The following is a 17595-nucleotide window of genomic DNA, read 5'->3' as shown; positions in this document are numbered from 1 at the left end:
GCACCTGCCAAAGTTGCCAGAGCCAAGTTGACCACCTTCATCTGCTTTATTTGGCAAAGATTTTATGCCGGATGCCTAGCACGGGTACAGTCAAATGAAAGAGGCATTCTTGTTGAACTGACCAACATAATTGTTTATAAGATGGTGTCACTGCAGATTCACACTTGAACTGACTAAAACAGTGATACAGCAAAAAATTCCTGTAGAAAATCACAAACTGAAATGATCAGACACTGCACACACTGTGCAAACTGTCAGCCTGACTGATCATCAAGTATTTTGAGAATGGTTATTAATCTATCTCAAGGCTACAGACCTATGGTGCCAAAAACTAATTTCAGTTTTTTTATTCATCCTAAAAAAGTAAAGAGCATCGTTGACAGTTCTATTGGCTGCTCTCTTACCTCGATGAGGAGCACTGCCCTCAGTGGTTCCAGCAACTTGAGCCTTGCTTCTGTCACATTTACCATATTTCTGTTCTCCAGGACATCATTGGATGCCTTTGCACAGTGCAAAGGTGCCCCCAAGGTTTTGCAATTCAGATATCATATCAGATACTTTAGAAAGCAGTTTTAGATAGCAATTGTCATCTTTCACTATCAGGGGTGACTTTGAGGCATTTTGCCTTATTACTCCTACAACATTTTCTATCATTTGAGTTGCTGGCACCATTGTGCTTTATCCTGAGATGACACCTTTTTACACCATTAATCAGGCTTACATGCAAGTTGACTCCATTAGTGTGGACAGTCCTTACAAGGGGATAACAATGATCCAATAGCACCTCTTACTTCACATGAATCTGGGCCATTTCAAAATCAGTCCATATTCTCCCTTTCAATTTTCTTTTGATAGCCAGTAAATTAAACAGCCTCCTCTGGGAATGAACCATCTTACTGTTGTTCTTCTTTTTGTGTACTGTACTCCCATTTCCACCACCTCCCTGTCTCACTTTCTCATCTCATCTTCTGTCCATTACCAGCTCGGCTGAGCTGCAGCCAACTTCTGGAGAGTCTTGCAAATAATTTAATTTCTGGGGAATGATAGATGAGTTTAAAACCCTGTGGTCAACCTACCAAAGCAATGGACAATGCACCAAAGAGGTGAAGAAGTGAGAGCAACTAGGGTGGAGTTGATGGTGATGACTGTTGGGGTGATTTGTGACAGAAGGATAGCAGCAAGGGTGAAAGGTAACTATTGTTTGGAGACAATGGGATTTACAAAAACACAGGAGGTGGAGCTGGAGGTAGCAGAGTAGAAGATATATGGCCACTTTGGGAGTGAACAGGGTTGACAAAATTAGACATGAGTATATCAGAGGGACAGCTCAAGTTGAACGGTGTGGACAAAAGTTAGAGATGGTTTGGAAATGTGCAGAGGAGATATCTTTGCTATATTAGGCAAAGGATCTTTAACATGGAGCTTCCAGGCAGGAGAAAAAGGAATACCATAGAGAAAATTCATAGATGTGGTGAAAGGGATGCAAAAAGCTGATAGAGAGAGGAGTGTGCAAGGCATAGGGTAATATGGAAGCAGATGATCTGCTCCTAAAGGGAAGAACTGAAACAAGAAGAATAAGGGCAAGAAGAAAATAGCTTCCGGTCACCTTTTCCTGGAAAAAGTTACTAAAACTAAGAAACACCTGCCTTTATTGCAGTACTAGTATTGCACACATAAAATCAGACTTTATTATCTTCTTAAGAAAGCTCCATAAACCTGTTTTACCTATCTGATAACATCTGGAAATATATTCCCTTGTCCAGTTCCCCTGTCTGGTCACTAGCTGGCCCCATTAGATGAAGGCAGTGTGGAAAAAAGAGCCCAAACAGTAAATTAGAGCTTTTATTGCATTCAAATAAAGTGTGATCCTTAGTTGAAGTCACTGAGAGGGAAATTGTTTTCACATATTTTGATTTCACTGTTTAGAAACATGACAAAGAAGAATGAGTGTTGTGTGTTCTGCTAGAGTTAGAGCTCAACAAACTGGGGACTATACATGTTACATGTAAGGAATGCATACACATCTGTTAAAATGGATGTGTGCGCAGTCAGTTACCCATGAAATGCCCAAAACCTGCATGCAAAACTCTCTGGTATGAACAAATGTACATTTTAAGCTGTTGCAAGCATGCTTTTATGGTGACGCAACTCTAAAAGTGCAATAGTTTACACATGTGCATGTGTATATCAGTGAATGCGCATCATAAGCCACGGGAAGTATCCAGTGCTCTTCATGGCAAAGGTACTGATGAACATATTGATGCCTGAGGTGATGAAGACTATAATGGTGGTTATGTTGTTCAGGTAGTCCAGACGCTTTTGTAGAGTGGAATTGTTCAGGTTCCGACGGCCTGTGTCGCACACACACGCACACAAACACAATGGAGAAAAACAGGCATGAGACCAGATGATGACACATTTCTTTTGACCAAAATGTCTTATATATTTTTTTAATCTGCCAAAAGAATAGTATAGATGCAGGCCCAAAATAACAATGTTCAGTAAAAATACAATAAGCCAAGTATAGCTTTCTTTTTAATCACTCGTTTTATTTAGCTTTTTATTCACAAAGATATTTATCCATTTCATTTTTTTTTCTATTTTTACTGATGTCAAAGATGTTTTAAAATAAGATGTATATTTAAAAATCAAAACAAGCTTTACACTTTTACCGATTAGGCACATAAAAGAAGGGAAGAATACATGTAAAATGCACAGAAAAAGTAGAGACATCTACAATAAAAAAAAGTGCAATATTTGCACAAGCATGTCATTGGAGCAAATAAAACCATGCATGTTTAAATGACAGCTGGTTAAAGTTAAAATATTTTAGTTCGATTACAGTGTGAGAAATTTGACAAGTGTCTGAATAGGAATTAAGATGCAATGTTTGAACACATGGGATTGTTTTCCAACTTTGTCTTAGGCCAATGTGTCATGCTACTGCACAGATGAAATACTGCTGCAAAGCGTGTTGGTGGGTCTGCGCATGACTTGGATATATTTTCATAGTTTTGTGTGTCTCAAAAGTGGAGTCGAGCCAACAGCCAGCGGAAGAATCCGGTCCTCTTGGAGCCGAAGAAGCTGATGAAGAAGTTAATCACTGTGGTGGCGAAGATGATGCCTGTAGCAACGTTGTTCAGGTAGTCGAGTCGTTTCTGATTGGACACCACATTAAGGTCCCTGCGGGCTGCAACATGCACACACATGCACACAGACAGACACACAAACGCACAATTTCAAACATTTCAAACACAACCACCACTCTCACAGTTAACCCACACGTACAAACGTTCAGTAATCCAAACAACAGCAATATTGTTGGCTCATCACTCATGCTGCCCTCCATCCTCTTTGTAGTCTATGTGAGTTTGACTGGTTCAGATTTCACTGTAAAACATAAAAACTAAACAGGATTAAACCAAAGTTTGGATTGATGAACAAGCTCTGTGTTGTTCCCATTGGAGAAACTGGCACTGTGACACTAGCTCAAAAAGTACAAAAGTACTGTAAGACTTCCTTGTTAAAATGCCCAATGTACATCCTGGTAACATAAATAACATTTGGGCTCTACTGAGGTTTTGCAGTGACATAACAGCAAACCACGTGATGTCATTTGTCTCCATTTTGAAAGTGTGACAAGGTAGGGTCGAATGAATAAGCTCTCAGTCACATAGTCTTAGAGAGCAGTCCGTGACTATCAGGAAATTATCGATCACAGGAAAAATGTAAAAAAAAAAGAAGACAGAACTTGCTAGCTAGCCAAACTTGCTTGCATTGGCTAGCATTTTAGTGCTCCACTTTCTCAACTTATTTTTGTCTAACAAATAAGTCACTTAGGTTTTTTACGCCCACCTTTTATATATAGTCTGTGCAAGCAGCTTATTTTTAATATATATACCATAAATCTGTGTGTTTTATAATGGTAAATAGCAAAGGATAGAGCTCAAAGACTGCGCAGGAGGGAAAAGTTAGCCCTGCTCCTCCGAAGAGAAGCTGCTCACTGCTAGCAAGAAAGCTAATGAGTATATTTAAAAATCAACTTAACTTTACTGACATGACTGAGAGCTTGCTCCCCCTTAGCTCTAAGACTGAATGTTGAAGCAATCTTTGGCTGTAAAGTGTGTATAGCTTTTAAAAACATTAATTCATCCACAGCTACTGAACAAACAGCTATTATGCTACAGTAATAGCTGTTTGTTCAGTGGCTGTGGATGAATGAATGTTAAAGGGGACTACTTTGTGGCCAAATTTGGTGTGTGCAAAGTTCAACATTTCATCAGCAACATTAATCAAATGTTTAGATTTATCAATGTACATACATTTGTCTGCTTAATCTGTCTCATAGAATAAAGCGCTGAAATAGCCATCGCAGAAAGCAGCTGCGCTGTGTCCCAAAGGCCGATTTAATAATGTTGATAATGAAAGTGAGGCAGATGATGCCGGTAATTAGATTGTTCAAGAAGTTCAAGCACCGCTGGCAAAAAGGGAGGCGGGTCAGTTCCAATCGAGCTGCACTCACACATACACACAAATGGAAAATGCATACATACATTGCACACACACAGATAACCAGAACACAACCATGCAGACAGAAAAAACAGAAACAGACACACACATCTAGTTGGTCCACTGGCCCAATCCATCCATACTGAATTAAACAATACAATAGTAATATAGTTGATTAGTTAGTGAGTTGGACAATATGTTACACTGGTATGTGTTATGATTGTGTGCTTGTGTGACCACAACCTAGTTATGTGAATCTGTTCTTACTTTCTAAACAGATGTACATACTAGAACCATTGCCTACGTTACGCAGTCAGAAATGCATCCTGGCAAAGAGGCCAGTGCGTTCCATCCCGAAGACAGTGATGAAGATGTTGGTGACAAAGACGAGGAAGATGGTGATGGTTAGGGTGTTGTTCAGGCTGTCCAGGCGCTTCTGGTTGGCTTCTTCATTGAGGTCTCGCCGGGCTGCAATGCACATATACAAACACATACCAAAAATAGCAACAAAACGAGAGCATAAAGTGTGGGGAACCATCATGTTTCTGTAGTTCTTGCATATAAAATGCATTAGATGGCTTATGGATTTTATACCTAAAGCCACTACGTTTAAACCTGCACTAGCTGTATTTGACTACAAACAAGTGTCAGTGAATTAGTGTGTTAATATGATGGGTTAAAAACATGGAAGATGGATCGCAGAAGATGTCCAGCCTAAATCTATAATGCCTACCGATTATGATGATCAGGATTCCAGCCACTATCTGAAGAGCCAGGGAAAAGGAAATGAGCGTCAGAACAGCGGCGTAATACCTAGGAACAAAAAGGAAATGCAATGCAAAGAAAAGGATAGTGAATAGATAATATTTTTGGCAAACATAAATGCGATCATGGAAAAACAGCTCACAGGTAAACAGTTACGGTTTTGCCTTCTTCATATGTACATATATTGTACCTGTAGCCTGCACCCTGTTCAATGACTGTTTTCATGTGTGTAATGTTAGCCAGGAACAAGGCGATGTCCAGCATGCCTTCAGCTGCTGTTTTCTTAGTAGCATACAGGTTCATGTTCAGGCTGGAGGCTGAACCACCCTGCAATAGAGAGACACAGATTTCAAGTGGGTTATCTTACAATTTGTATCCACACTTACTTTTCAAGTAAGTAGAAGTATAAGAGTGTAAGATACTGATGGCAAAATGCAGTCCCAAATATTCAGTCATTTGGTTACTAAATACCTAGCCATGCTTTTTACAAACTACATTTAAACTCATTCCATCCATTATAATGCAGCAGGGATCTTACCTTGTAATACAAAAAGGATTCAGATAACTGTTGTCATGAATTGGTGCTATTTAAACAACACTGAATTGGATTCCTTAAAATAATCTTTTTTTTTTTTAAAGTTATGCTGATATTCTGCTTGATATTATCAATTATCAGAAATTATTAAAAATATAACTCAGTAGTGTTCAAACACTCATCTCACCCCCAAACAATTAATCAACAAATATAAAGAGCTAAGACAAATACTGTACTGAACATAATTTTCTCTAACAAGTAACTGGCCACAAGAGGGCAGCACAGACCAAGGATACGGTTACAGAATAATCTATTATATTATTTATCATATTCAATATTTGCAACCAAAGGAAAACCAGAGATATGATGAGTGGGAAAGTCGGTATATTGAGTTCATCTGATACTCCTCTATGCAATCTATTAACAGACAAATTAACTGTTTGAGAACTGCAAGAGAAGAAGTGCATTAGGCAGTTTGTGGCTCATGTTTCATAAATTGAAATTGTGTGCATGTGTGTTGATGTACGGTTTTCTGTGCCTCTGTGTTACTGCAAATCTTCTTATCTCCCCAGAACAATGATTTGGTAGAGCAGCAGGAGATGAGTTTGACTAGAAAAGAAAGAATCGGCCTGGTTTCGTGGTTTTGGCAATTTGGCAATAAAAACGGTGTGTGTGTGTGTCTGTGTGTGTGTCTGTGTTTACTTGAATAATCATTGTTATGAGGACCTATTTGAGATTTTAAACCATTAAGGCGAGGACAGATTGAGTGGTCTTTACTTTCCTTTAAAGGACTATTCAGAGGTTTGGATTTGGTTTTAAGGTTCAGGTTTTAATTACACTATTATACTATTTGGAGAGGGACGAATGTGCATTACCATCTTTATAAAGGTAGCAATAGTGAGCATGTGCAGCGAGAAGAGACGAGAAGAAATGAAAACATGAGGCATCATTACGTTACTGTATGACTCACAGCACATATAAAGGGCTAAAATTTTCTAGATCTAATTGTCCTGCTATAGAACACAGACTGCAGATGCACATATTGGATTACATAAGTCTATATACTAAAGTGCTCTGTTCGCAAATGGACGGCTGTGTGTATGCATGTGTACCATAAATCTGTTTTCTTCAGCCTGCATAGAAAGAGAAATGCACTTAGGGAAGACATAGATCACATAAATGAAGTCAGTCATATTCACACTAAGGGCACATTGCACCTCATGACCTCACTGTGCTTTAATGTGCTTTGCTGCTCCAAAATAAACAGCGCTGACATTGTACATGTGCAGCAATTGTTAACACTTCAGCTCCTCTGTTTGCGCCGTGTCTGTTTTTATAATCACCAACCAATTGCGACTGATATTGATTTCAACTTTTAAGCCATGTATATTCCATATACATGTGCATTAAGAAGGGTTATAGCAAGTATCTGACTTTATAGACAGACTCACAAGGCCTTTCATTAGGTTTAAATGGCCTTTAATGCAACCAGCAAGTTACATGGTAGTGACTTACAGAAAGGCAACAGTAACTCAAATAACCACTCGTTACAACCAAGGTATGTGGAAGAGCATCTCTGAACACTCACACCATGTTGAACCTTGAAGCAGACAGTAGACAAGACCGCCTAAACCAAGACCAAGACAATACCAAGACCAGAGGGTATCGAGACCAAGACAAGACCAAGACAAAGTCGAGACAAGACCAAGACTGAGACAGAGACTTAAAAGTCTTTAAACTGCAGCCAGATGCTGCTTTGTTTACGGGTGTCAGGCATATTTATGTGTTTTTGCGATGCACTCGCACAGCCCTCCTCACCGCTGTCTACTGAGTCAGACAGACGCATGCTCCACTTGACTGTCGCGTCTCTCACCCTCTCTGTTTTTCACATAATGATATTATCCTATATCCTCGCATGTGATTGGCCACAATATGGAAGGATTGGAGCATAGCTGAGCCACTGTGTGAGAGCTGAGCAGTGAAAGGAAATGAAGTGAGGAGCCGGCTCTCGCTCAATGGGAGTCGACTCCTCTGATTCACTGCAAAGCACTCTCTAAGCACGGCTCTTAGAGCTGATGCTTTTGCGCATGACACATTATCGAACGTTACGTTGTGTGTCATGGATACTGTTGACTCCAAATCTCCCGACCACTATGTCGCTCTGAGACAGCAAGACCGAGACAGCAAGATCAAGACAAGACCAAGACCACGTAAAAGTGTTCTCGAGACAGAGACCAACTCTAGCAGATAGGCTACAGCAGCAGAAGACCACACCGAGTGAACTAAAAAAAAGGAAGCCGAGGCTACAGTGTGCAAGGACAATCCACCAAAACTGGGACAGCAGAAGATTTGAAAAATATTAAGTGGTTGGATGAGTGTCAGTTTCTGCTGATGTATTTCTGCTGATGTAAACAACATGCAAGCGCTGCTTGATCCTGACTTGTATCATGTATGCTACCTGTAGTAGCAGCTGTGTGATAACATCACGTCAATATGGACCAAAACCTCTGAGCAATGTGTTGAACGAATGCTTTTAGGAAGCAGTTAGTCTTCAATGTGATGATCTTTTGTTGGTTTTATATATATAAACCATCTTCATCAGGCTCATCTCGTCCTCTCAGGATGATATTACTATTATAATCTATCACAGGCAAAAACTGTTGCACAGATCATGGTAAAGCATGACATGGCCACGGTCGAGCCACAAACCCAGTGCTGTAATGCTATGCAATAATAAACACTGTGGTTTTGACACCCTCTAGTGGAAATGATCTGTTATTGAATAAATGTGGCGTGTTTTGTTGCCATGCCACAAAATACATAATAAATCATGTGGAAATCATAACAAAAGCAAAATCTGTTCCTATTTTTATAAGTAATGGCAGAATTTAGGCTCGGGGGGGGGGGGGGGTATGCCCTGCAGCATTGGATTTCAAACCAAGCGAAAGCTGTTAATAGCCTGTCCTTTTTAAAACATAATTCCATAAACGTAACCACTTGTTTATTATCTTAAACCCGACAATGAATCTGAACAAAGCAATCTTCTGAACTGAAAAGCTCTGCAAAAGCCAGCACACCCACACCACACAGGCCTTTGCCAGATGTGCTGCCGTGCAAAAGTAAGCAGGGCTCACATTGCTTACTCTCTCTTTCAACACACCTTTAAAATAAGTGAAGCTGGTTTCAGATTTGTCCGCTTTTGATGAGGTGGTCAGAACACAGAAATGTTTGGATGATCGTAAAAGCCTGGCAGCAGTCACTATCACGCTGTTTTGCCAGTTTGCTGGCTCTGTGAACATATGGAAACGCTCCAGAAGTTGTAGAGTAGGTGCACTCTGAAGGATGTAAACACAGCGTTCTTAAAGGTCACATGTTTAGGTGTCTTCCTTGCATTCTGACCACAGCTGCTGCTAACGTAGCCATTGTGTTTACATCCTCTTCCTTTCCTTTCACTCCACAAGTTCTGGCCGTGTTCCTTCTGCATGGAGACGGCGATTTGCAAGGTGCGCTTTGACAGCAAATAGCTTTCACTGATCATATGAGGTCTGTGGCTTCTCATAACTGTGCTGCTGCAGTTTCTCGAGCAAGCTGTTGATGCTGACATTTCGGTTCAAGCGCCGCAAACCAAAACAAACTGTCCTTTCACCAATGAGGAAAAAGTAGCTCTGTTTTTACTCGGTATTTTTGAATATACTTTATATTGCACTTTATCCAGATGTTTACCAATCCCAGGATATAAAGTCTTGAAATGTTTCTGTGGTTGGCAGTTTATCTGTCATAATGTTGTGATTTTCATCAAAATAGTGCCTGCGGTGTACTTTAGTGCTCAAAGCTTGATTTCATCCTCTGGTACATTTTCATCCAGACTGCGTAGATCTCCGAGAAACTACTCGGCAATTCCCAGAACTGTAAGACTGTCAAAACACCATGAGCACATGTACCACAGCTTTACTTTGTTTAAGTGTGTGTGTAAGAGAGAGAGAGAGAGAGAGAAACTTGGTAAGAGATAGGAGAGAGAGCACAGAAAGAGAGAGAAGCACAGGGTGGGTAGTGAGGAAGTGAGAAAAAATATGCAGCATTGGAAAGAGCGAGATGGGGAAAAAAATATGCCTGTACACTGGCATTTTTCCATTTTTTTCTCCTTTGGGGACTCGTGGTCGCACTTTATCAACATCAGCCTTGGGAGTGCTGCCAAAACACACACACACACACACACGCAAACACACACACACCACAACCAAAACATTGGAGTGGCATATACAGATTTACTTACCATGTGTGTTCATTTAGTGTAATGTTTCTCTAAATGTACTGACTGCACTTTTATCATTCTTAATCTGCATTTATCTTTATTTATTAACACTGAATGATAGACAGTTCTTTTAACTTTTGTTTCACACACGGAGAGAAGTCCTTATTTGCAGCAGGGTTTAGGAGAAGCAGTTCGATGAGGTTAGGACAGTTGCACACATTTAGGCTGTAAAGCTGATCTGAGACAAGCTTCATCATGAAGAACCAAGTTTTTTTTTCATGCAGAATTATTGAAAAACTACTAAAACACCATTACACTGCCATTACCAGCTTGAACTGTTGATACTAGGCAGGATCAAGCTTGTATTTTGGTTACACTAACAGAAACTGAGGCTCATCAGACGAGTCAGTTTATTCCAGTCTTCTGTTGTCCAGTTTGGGTGGTTTGTCTATACCATTGGTGTCCAAACCCAGGCCTCGAGAGTCCTGCAGGTTTTAGATGTGTCCTTGATCCATCACAGCTGATTTAAATGGCTGCATGACCGCCTCAACGTGTCTTGAAGTTCTCCAGAGGCCTGGTAAGGAACTAATCATTTGATTTAGGTGTGTAGACCCAGGGTGATATCTAAAACCTGCAGGACACCAGCCCTTGAGGTCTGGAATTGGCCAAGCCTGGTCTATGCCTTGGTTCCTGTTAGCTGACAAGAATGTTACTCAGTGTGGACTTCTGCTGCTGCCCATCTGCTTCAAGTTTCAACGTGGTGTGTGCTCAAAACTGCTCTTCTGCATACTTTGGTTGTAGTGAGTGGCTATTTGAATTACTATTGAATATCCCAGCAGATCAGCAGTGTTTGAAAGAAGATCCTGAGTTCGACTCCACTGCTGGCACCTTTCTGTTAGCGGGGCTGGGTAATTGGTAATACCAAATTGCTCATAAGTGTAAATGTGAATGGTTGTCTGTGTACCTAGATTTACCCTGCCTCTCACCCTAAGGTAGCTCCAGCCCCCTCCCATTGCCCTAATAAGGATAAGTGTAATAAAATGGATGGTGAAAACACCTTTCTTCTCCGTTGTCTATGCTCAGTTTTAATTCAGCAAGTTGTCTTGATTATGTCTCCAAGCCTAAATGCACTGATTTGCTGTCATGTGATTGCTTGATTAGATATTTGCCTACCTAATAATGTGGCCAAGTAAAAACTTGGCATGATGATACAGAAGAAGAAGTTTATCAGAGTTACTACAATAAAAATATTCAAGTTATTCCATCAAACATTTCCTATGACATTTTAATGAAAAACAAAATTTTGGCTGTTTTGTGGATCTCGAAGAATATTCTTGTATTCATTGTGAGCCATAAATAACAATTTCACTAGCTGGGCCCACGTCCTCATTTTAGGTTTGACAGCTTTTTAGTAGGTAAAGGTGAATGCTTGGACATGAATTGAGCTGCGGTTTGGGAAAGGCCTCGAAGGGGACTGGCAACGGCTCCCGGGCCTGGCAGATCCCCATGTACTAAATAGAAGTGAAGAAGTTAAAGAATTGAAAAGGGGAGGGAGGGTGGGGTACGTAAACAAGAATGAACAGCTTGCAGAATTAGTGGAACCTATACAGATAAGAACCGGAAGGAGCGTGGTTAGACAGAGGCGTGATCCCGCTCCAGAAATTCTGATACATAATGTCCAAAAGATGCAAAGTAACCATAATTTAGTATGTTTACTATGAAATAGTGTAGAGTAAAATAATATTCTTATATAAGTTAATGGTTCCCTATCATGACACTACGGTGGGAAGAAAATTTACATTTCTGCACACAGAAGATCTATTTCCTCTTGTGGTTTTGAAAATTGGATTTATATAGTAAACTTTTCCCAGAACCACAGAGCCCCTGTAAAACTCATTCCCCCCCCATCACTGAACCTTAACCATAGGCACTGTGCCATATCACATAGTGTACACAATCCACACCCAAACACACAAACCCTTTATAAGACAAATAATGCATACTTGCCTTGTGCATATACTATGAGGCACATACAAAAATATGTTGCCCCACGTGTATTGGCAAGCACATTTGTTCCAATAATACACGCAAAAACATGCTTACAAAACTGTACATCTTTACACTGCTAAATGCACACACACATACACACCAAACCACATGGGAGGCCCCCCTCATCTTCAAAGGAAGTGCTCCACCCCTGTACTCTTATTGGTCACTGTAAGGGCCAATGAAAAGGGAAACCCAACTAGGAGTGGACCTCCGGTGTTCCTTTTCTATCTTAATTTTACTGAGTATCTGACTCAGTGTAAATGTACTTGCTTGACTTTCTTGTTCTTCTTTCTTCCAAGGCTCTCAATGCCTAAAGGCAACATCTTTCTATTTATTTTAACTGCCATTTAGGGTGAGGGAGTTGGAAGAAAGGAGAAAAGTACCTGAAAAAGAAACAGACAGAAAGAGAAATAGTCATCAAAAAGGGAGGCAGAAAGGCAGTAAGATAAGATGTGTTTCCTTTCACTGGCTGAGTGGCAGCAGAGTATTGTCTCTAGTTAAGACTTACCTAGATTACGTTGTATCCCACCCCGAAATAAAGCATGAGATTGGAAGAAGATGTGTCATGTCAAAGTTATAGTTTTCTTCAAAGAATTTCCAAAACACAGTCACAGGTTGTTGATCTCTGATCAGACCTATTACCTGCATAAAGTCATGAGACCTATGATAGTCTAAGAAAAATGCTTACATGCAAGAATTCGGAAGAAACGATATGCACCTTTGTGATGTGAAGGAAAAAGCTAGTGTGTGCACATTACCTGTTATGAGTAATGTCCGACAATGTTGTTGACCATCTTTCCTCCGTGTTCTTCATGACAATTGAGAATTTTTTAGCATGGCTCACCCATTTGATGGAAGATTTGTAAGACTCTATAGTTATTAGGTATTAGGCATGAGTGTAACAAGTTGGACCCCCTTTTCCAGCTAAAAGTGACTCATTTTATACTTTTTATTGCTAGTCAAATTTGCATCACCGTCGATATGCTATTTCACATTAGAAAAATCACACGGCACACCACCAAACAAAAATGCCACAAAAAGCATATTGATCATTGTTAAGGACCGGATACCTGGTCTTTAAGTCTGACGTCATTAGCCGTGTCTGGGCCCAAATTCTGCTGCAAGTCCTTAAGTGGAATGATCACTGCGGCATCACTGAGAGTTGAAAAACTGTCTAAATTCTTTCATCTGTAATAAAATGATCAGTGTGGCTGCTCTACCAGGTGTAACAATTATATTTAACATCCATGCATCCATAAAAACAGAATTTATGACATTTAACGGAGTTGGAAGTTAACAGGGAGTTAGCTCGCTAGCTTCCATTTAAATATAATATACCGTGTTCTGACTGAGGGATTTATGAAACAAATTAAAACGTACAGCTCTGCTATCACTTCCAACAAAAACGAAGACAGGAAAGTAAACAGCAGTGACGTTTGTAGGGTTACTGAAGTTTAGTTAGCTGGTATATAATGATATGCTACGTGATCGATAGCGCGACAAAGCTATGTTAGCATTATATAAACAGTAAAGCTGCAGGACGAACGCTAACGAACTGAGTACTTTTTTCAAACGTGAGGGTTCCTAATGGTTAGGGGCAAATACAATCACATGGCAGGATGCTGTAAACAGACCAAACGTCAGTCAGGAGAACCACCGAGATAATCCATCCAAAATACGAGGTTAGTCATTAATATACTGCAGTATGGGCTGGGCTGTAGTTACATTGTAAGGGTTTAAAAACTGAGCTTTAAAGTGATTAGCAGTAATAAAAACCGAGAGAAGCCTGAAAGTGATCACTGACTGTTTTTAGGGGCTTGTTGAGGTTAAATAGAACAAGATACAAAGCATTAAAACATGTTAAAAACACAACAGCCTTATTAAATTCAGACTACTTTGGGCCCGGAAGCAGGATTCATCACGTCATCGCTTAAAGAAAGGATAGCGGAATTGGTTTGGTTTGTCCCCAGTATACCTTTTTTCCTTTTTCTGACCACTACTCATGCTAGGGCCTTCATCTGAATCTGAATTTTCTCCAAGACCCAGGTTAGATTGACCACTTTTTCATTTCAGTAATTATCTATCGCTATTACTCCAGCATTGTCTCACTTCTTCTGTTTTACTGCCAGTTGGCAACCCATTTAATTAGAGCAGGTAGTTGTACTGCCCTCTAGAGCAAGAGAATGTAATTGCTCTACTCATGCCGGTCACTTAGTACTAATTAGGTGGAACCAGATAATCTTCCGCGGCACACCTGATCATTTCTCACAGCACACCTATGTGCCACGGCACAGTGGTTGGGCAAACTATTACGTTTTGGTGTAAATTTAAAACTATTAAAAGCACTATTGAGTCACAAAGCATCAAACACTGTACGAAGGTGCAGAAAAGTCAAAATGTAATGTCTCCTTATGAGGACACAGGGTCTCAAGAGTTTGAAATAGAAGTCAACAAACCAGTGAGTCACAGTGGCTATGTCCATCTGTTATATACAGTCTATGGTCTGGTAAACCAAACAGGAGCATCTAGCAGCTAAAGTGACGGTTCTTTATCTGAGGCGTGGTAACAAGCAAACAAAAATGAGACAAATGACTCCAGATTAAGGGTGTAAGATGTGACGTTTTATCCTATACTGGTAACCTGCCAAAGGTGTACCCACCTGTCACCCTTCAAATCCATTATGGATTTTGATTTTAACCTGAAGACTGCCACATTTTCCATCTGCTCCAGATGACAGGTAATGATGGGATGTAGTAAAGTAAGTAAAGTAAAATTTTATTTATATAGCACCTTTCAAGATAAAATCACAAAGTGCTTTAAAAAGGCAGAAAACAGACATTAAAAATCTCAAACAAAACAAAATCAACTAAAAGCAAGTTTAAACAGATACGTTTTTAACTGCTTTTTAAAAGACATGACTGAGTCCACAGATCTCAAACTCAAAGGGAGTGAGTTCCAGAGTCTGGGAGCCACTGATACAAACACTCTGTCACCTTTTGTTTTTAACCTTGTATGCTGGACAACCAGCAACCCCTGGTCACAAGACCTCAGGGACCTGCTGGGGTGATAAGGAAGAAGAAGATCACTTATGGAAGTTGGAGCTACACCATGTAGGGCCCTTTAAGTCATGATTATGATCTTAAATTGGACCCTGAACTTGACAGAGAGCCAATGCAGTTGAATCAGCAGGGGAGTGGCATGGGAGTATTTGTGATGCTTTATCAGAAGCCTAGCAGCAGCATTTTGAACACCCTGCAGTCGTTTCAGGGAGGCATTACTTAAGCAAGTAAACAAGGAATTACAATAGTCTAAGCGAGATGAAACAAAAACATGAATAATCATTTCCAATTCAGAACGTGACACAATGGGACTCAGCTTAGCGATAGTTCTTAAATGGTAAAAACAAGAGCGAACCAAAGATTTAACGTGTGTGTCCAGCGTCAGAGCTGGATCAAATGTAACACCAAGGTTCCTAATGGAGGATTTAATATAAGAAGCAAGAGGGCTTAGATTTTTAACCACGAGGGGAACAAATTTCTCAGCAGCAAAGACAATGACTTCCGTTTTATCAGCATTTAGTTGAAGGTAATTACCAGCCATCCAATCTCTAACGGAATCTAAGCAGGACTGCAAGATTTGGAGCTTAGAAACATCAGGTGGCCTAAAAGAGATATATAGCTGAATATCATCTGCATAACAATGATATGAAATATCAGAGAAAGAGCGAAGAAGTTGCAGAAGAGGAAGTAAATACAGTAGTAATTCTCAGTAGTTATATGTGCTCATCTGTTTCTCAACTTTATCAGTTCATAATTTATATAATGTGTTTATCTTCAATACAGAATTACTTTAAAAAATACCAATTTTCAGGGCAAACACTGAAAACTAATTTTGAATCATAAAAACTCTTAGAAGTCAGCTGACTGCTAAGTGCCAGTTAATGAGCCCTTTTGTCATTTTCTGGGCTTGTTTCCTTTGGGGGCTCGGGTTAGCATACGAAACACATGAAATGCTTCATTTCAGGTCGTTTAGTTTGTGTGTTTGTGAGAATTGGACAGGGGATATTGCCAATGAACACGACTCAAGTCCAGAAGCAAACAAAAAGAAGATAAACTCGCACACGTGCACACAACCCACTGAACTTTGACATTGAAAAGACAGGAAATAGGCTGTTATCTATACACACACACACACACACGAACACACAATATTTATCTCTCAGTCACAACACATGTTGTAGGTTTTCAACTTGAGAGAGTGTGGCCCTTGACCTTTCCCCCAGTTAGCTAACAAAAAAGTGCACAGAAAACGGTGTAAATAGTCAGCAACAGCACATAATATGAGCATGAGGCTGGTCTTTACATGTAGTGGACCACACGTTTCCACAGACATCAAAACAAAACCAAAAGATGTTCCCTAATTAAGATATCCCCTGCTTTGCTATCTATGGAAAGTCCCACAAGTCAATTTAATACCCCAGATATGACCATTTGACCTTTTCCTTCTTCTTGTATTCTACCCTCATTATCTATCACATAAATCACCTCTTTCTTTCCAGCTCTACTTTCTTTGACAGTCAGACAGAAAATTATTATATTTGTACCAAACCAGCAGAAATCTTAATTTATTACAAACATTCATGGATCATAAATAAAACCCTTTCACGTCAGCACCAGCTGATGCTGTCTGATCCCCTTCTGCTCCCCCGCCTCTTTGTGGTGATCAAAATTAATTTTCCTAGTAGCAAAACAAGTAGGAGGATAGCTGCTTCTATAATTAAACATGATGTTCATCTGAATATAGGTGCTTTGTGAGTTTACAACTTGAGGGCAAGTTAAAAAGCTCTGAACTTTAGGGCTAGGATCAGTAGGGTTGTGAAGATAAAGGTGAGTGGAAAGCAAATAAAATGTATCAGAGAGTGGCCCTCACAAGTATAGAAGCATAATCATGTTTCAAAGCAATTTTTGATCATGTTGTTTGCTGTAAAAATCACGAAGAGAGGGAAACAACTGGGTATTAAACCAAGAGAATACAGTTATTGATTGAATTTAACAGACTCTCTTAGGTACTGTTCTCCAATAGTTTGAAGGTAGACACACATTAGGGTTTATTTATGTTGCCTGGTCATATAAGGTGTGGCTATTAAATAACAAGTATAGCCAAGTACTACTGTGATTATTTTATAACCACACATTGCATTAAGCCATTAAAATGAGCTCCATCTCCATCCAACTACATCATTAAAATACTTACTTAATGTTGCTGCATCTGTTATGAAAATCCAGAAATCCAGTACGTGATAATGTCATTTTGAAAACGGCTATGACAGAGCTCTTTATTCTTTCTTTCTTTTCTTTCTTTTTTTTTTAACATTGTTGATGACTCAAAGTCCTTTAACCTTTTAAGCCTCCATTTGCCATCTGGACGGAGGAGAACAAGCGTGTCAGTGATATAATATCATTTGACTCTCAGCATTCCTCACTAT

General features: G+C 39.8%; 1 protein-coding gene across 12 annotated transcripts in view; it reads right to left on the bottom strand.

Moving 5' to 3' along the window:
* Nucleotides 1–1828: 1828 nt before the first annotated feature.
* LOC146499571 (ninjurin-2-like) overlaps nt 1829–17595 on the bottom strand; it is a 37745-nt gene continuing 21978 nt past the window's right edge. For 2 of the 12 annotated variants that reach the window (XM_085137930.1, XM_085137941.1), the window contains exons 2-4: nt 5465–5601; nt 5243–5322; nt 3197–4512 (exon numbers count right to left, since the gene is read on the bottom strand). In XM_085137930.1, the coding sequence (XP_084994056.1) occupies nt 4343–4512; nt 5243–5322; nt 5465–5601 (387 nt within the window). In that variant the 3' untranslated portion in view covers nt 3197–4342. The other 10 variants (XM_085137936.1, XM_085137934.1, XM_085137938.1 and 7 more) reach the window with 10 other exon arrangements.

This window comes from Neolamprologus multifasciatus, chromosome 17 (assembly GCF_963576455.1).
Source record: "Neolamprologus multifasciatus chromosome 17, fNeoMul1.2, whole genome shotgun sequence".
Lineage (NCBI taxonomy): Eukaryota > Metazoa > Chordata > Actinopteri > Cichliformes > Cichlidae > Neolamprologus > Neolamprologus multifasciatus.
This window is presented reverse-complemented; position numbering and strand designations above follow the sequence as displayed.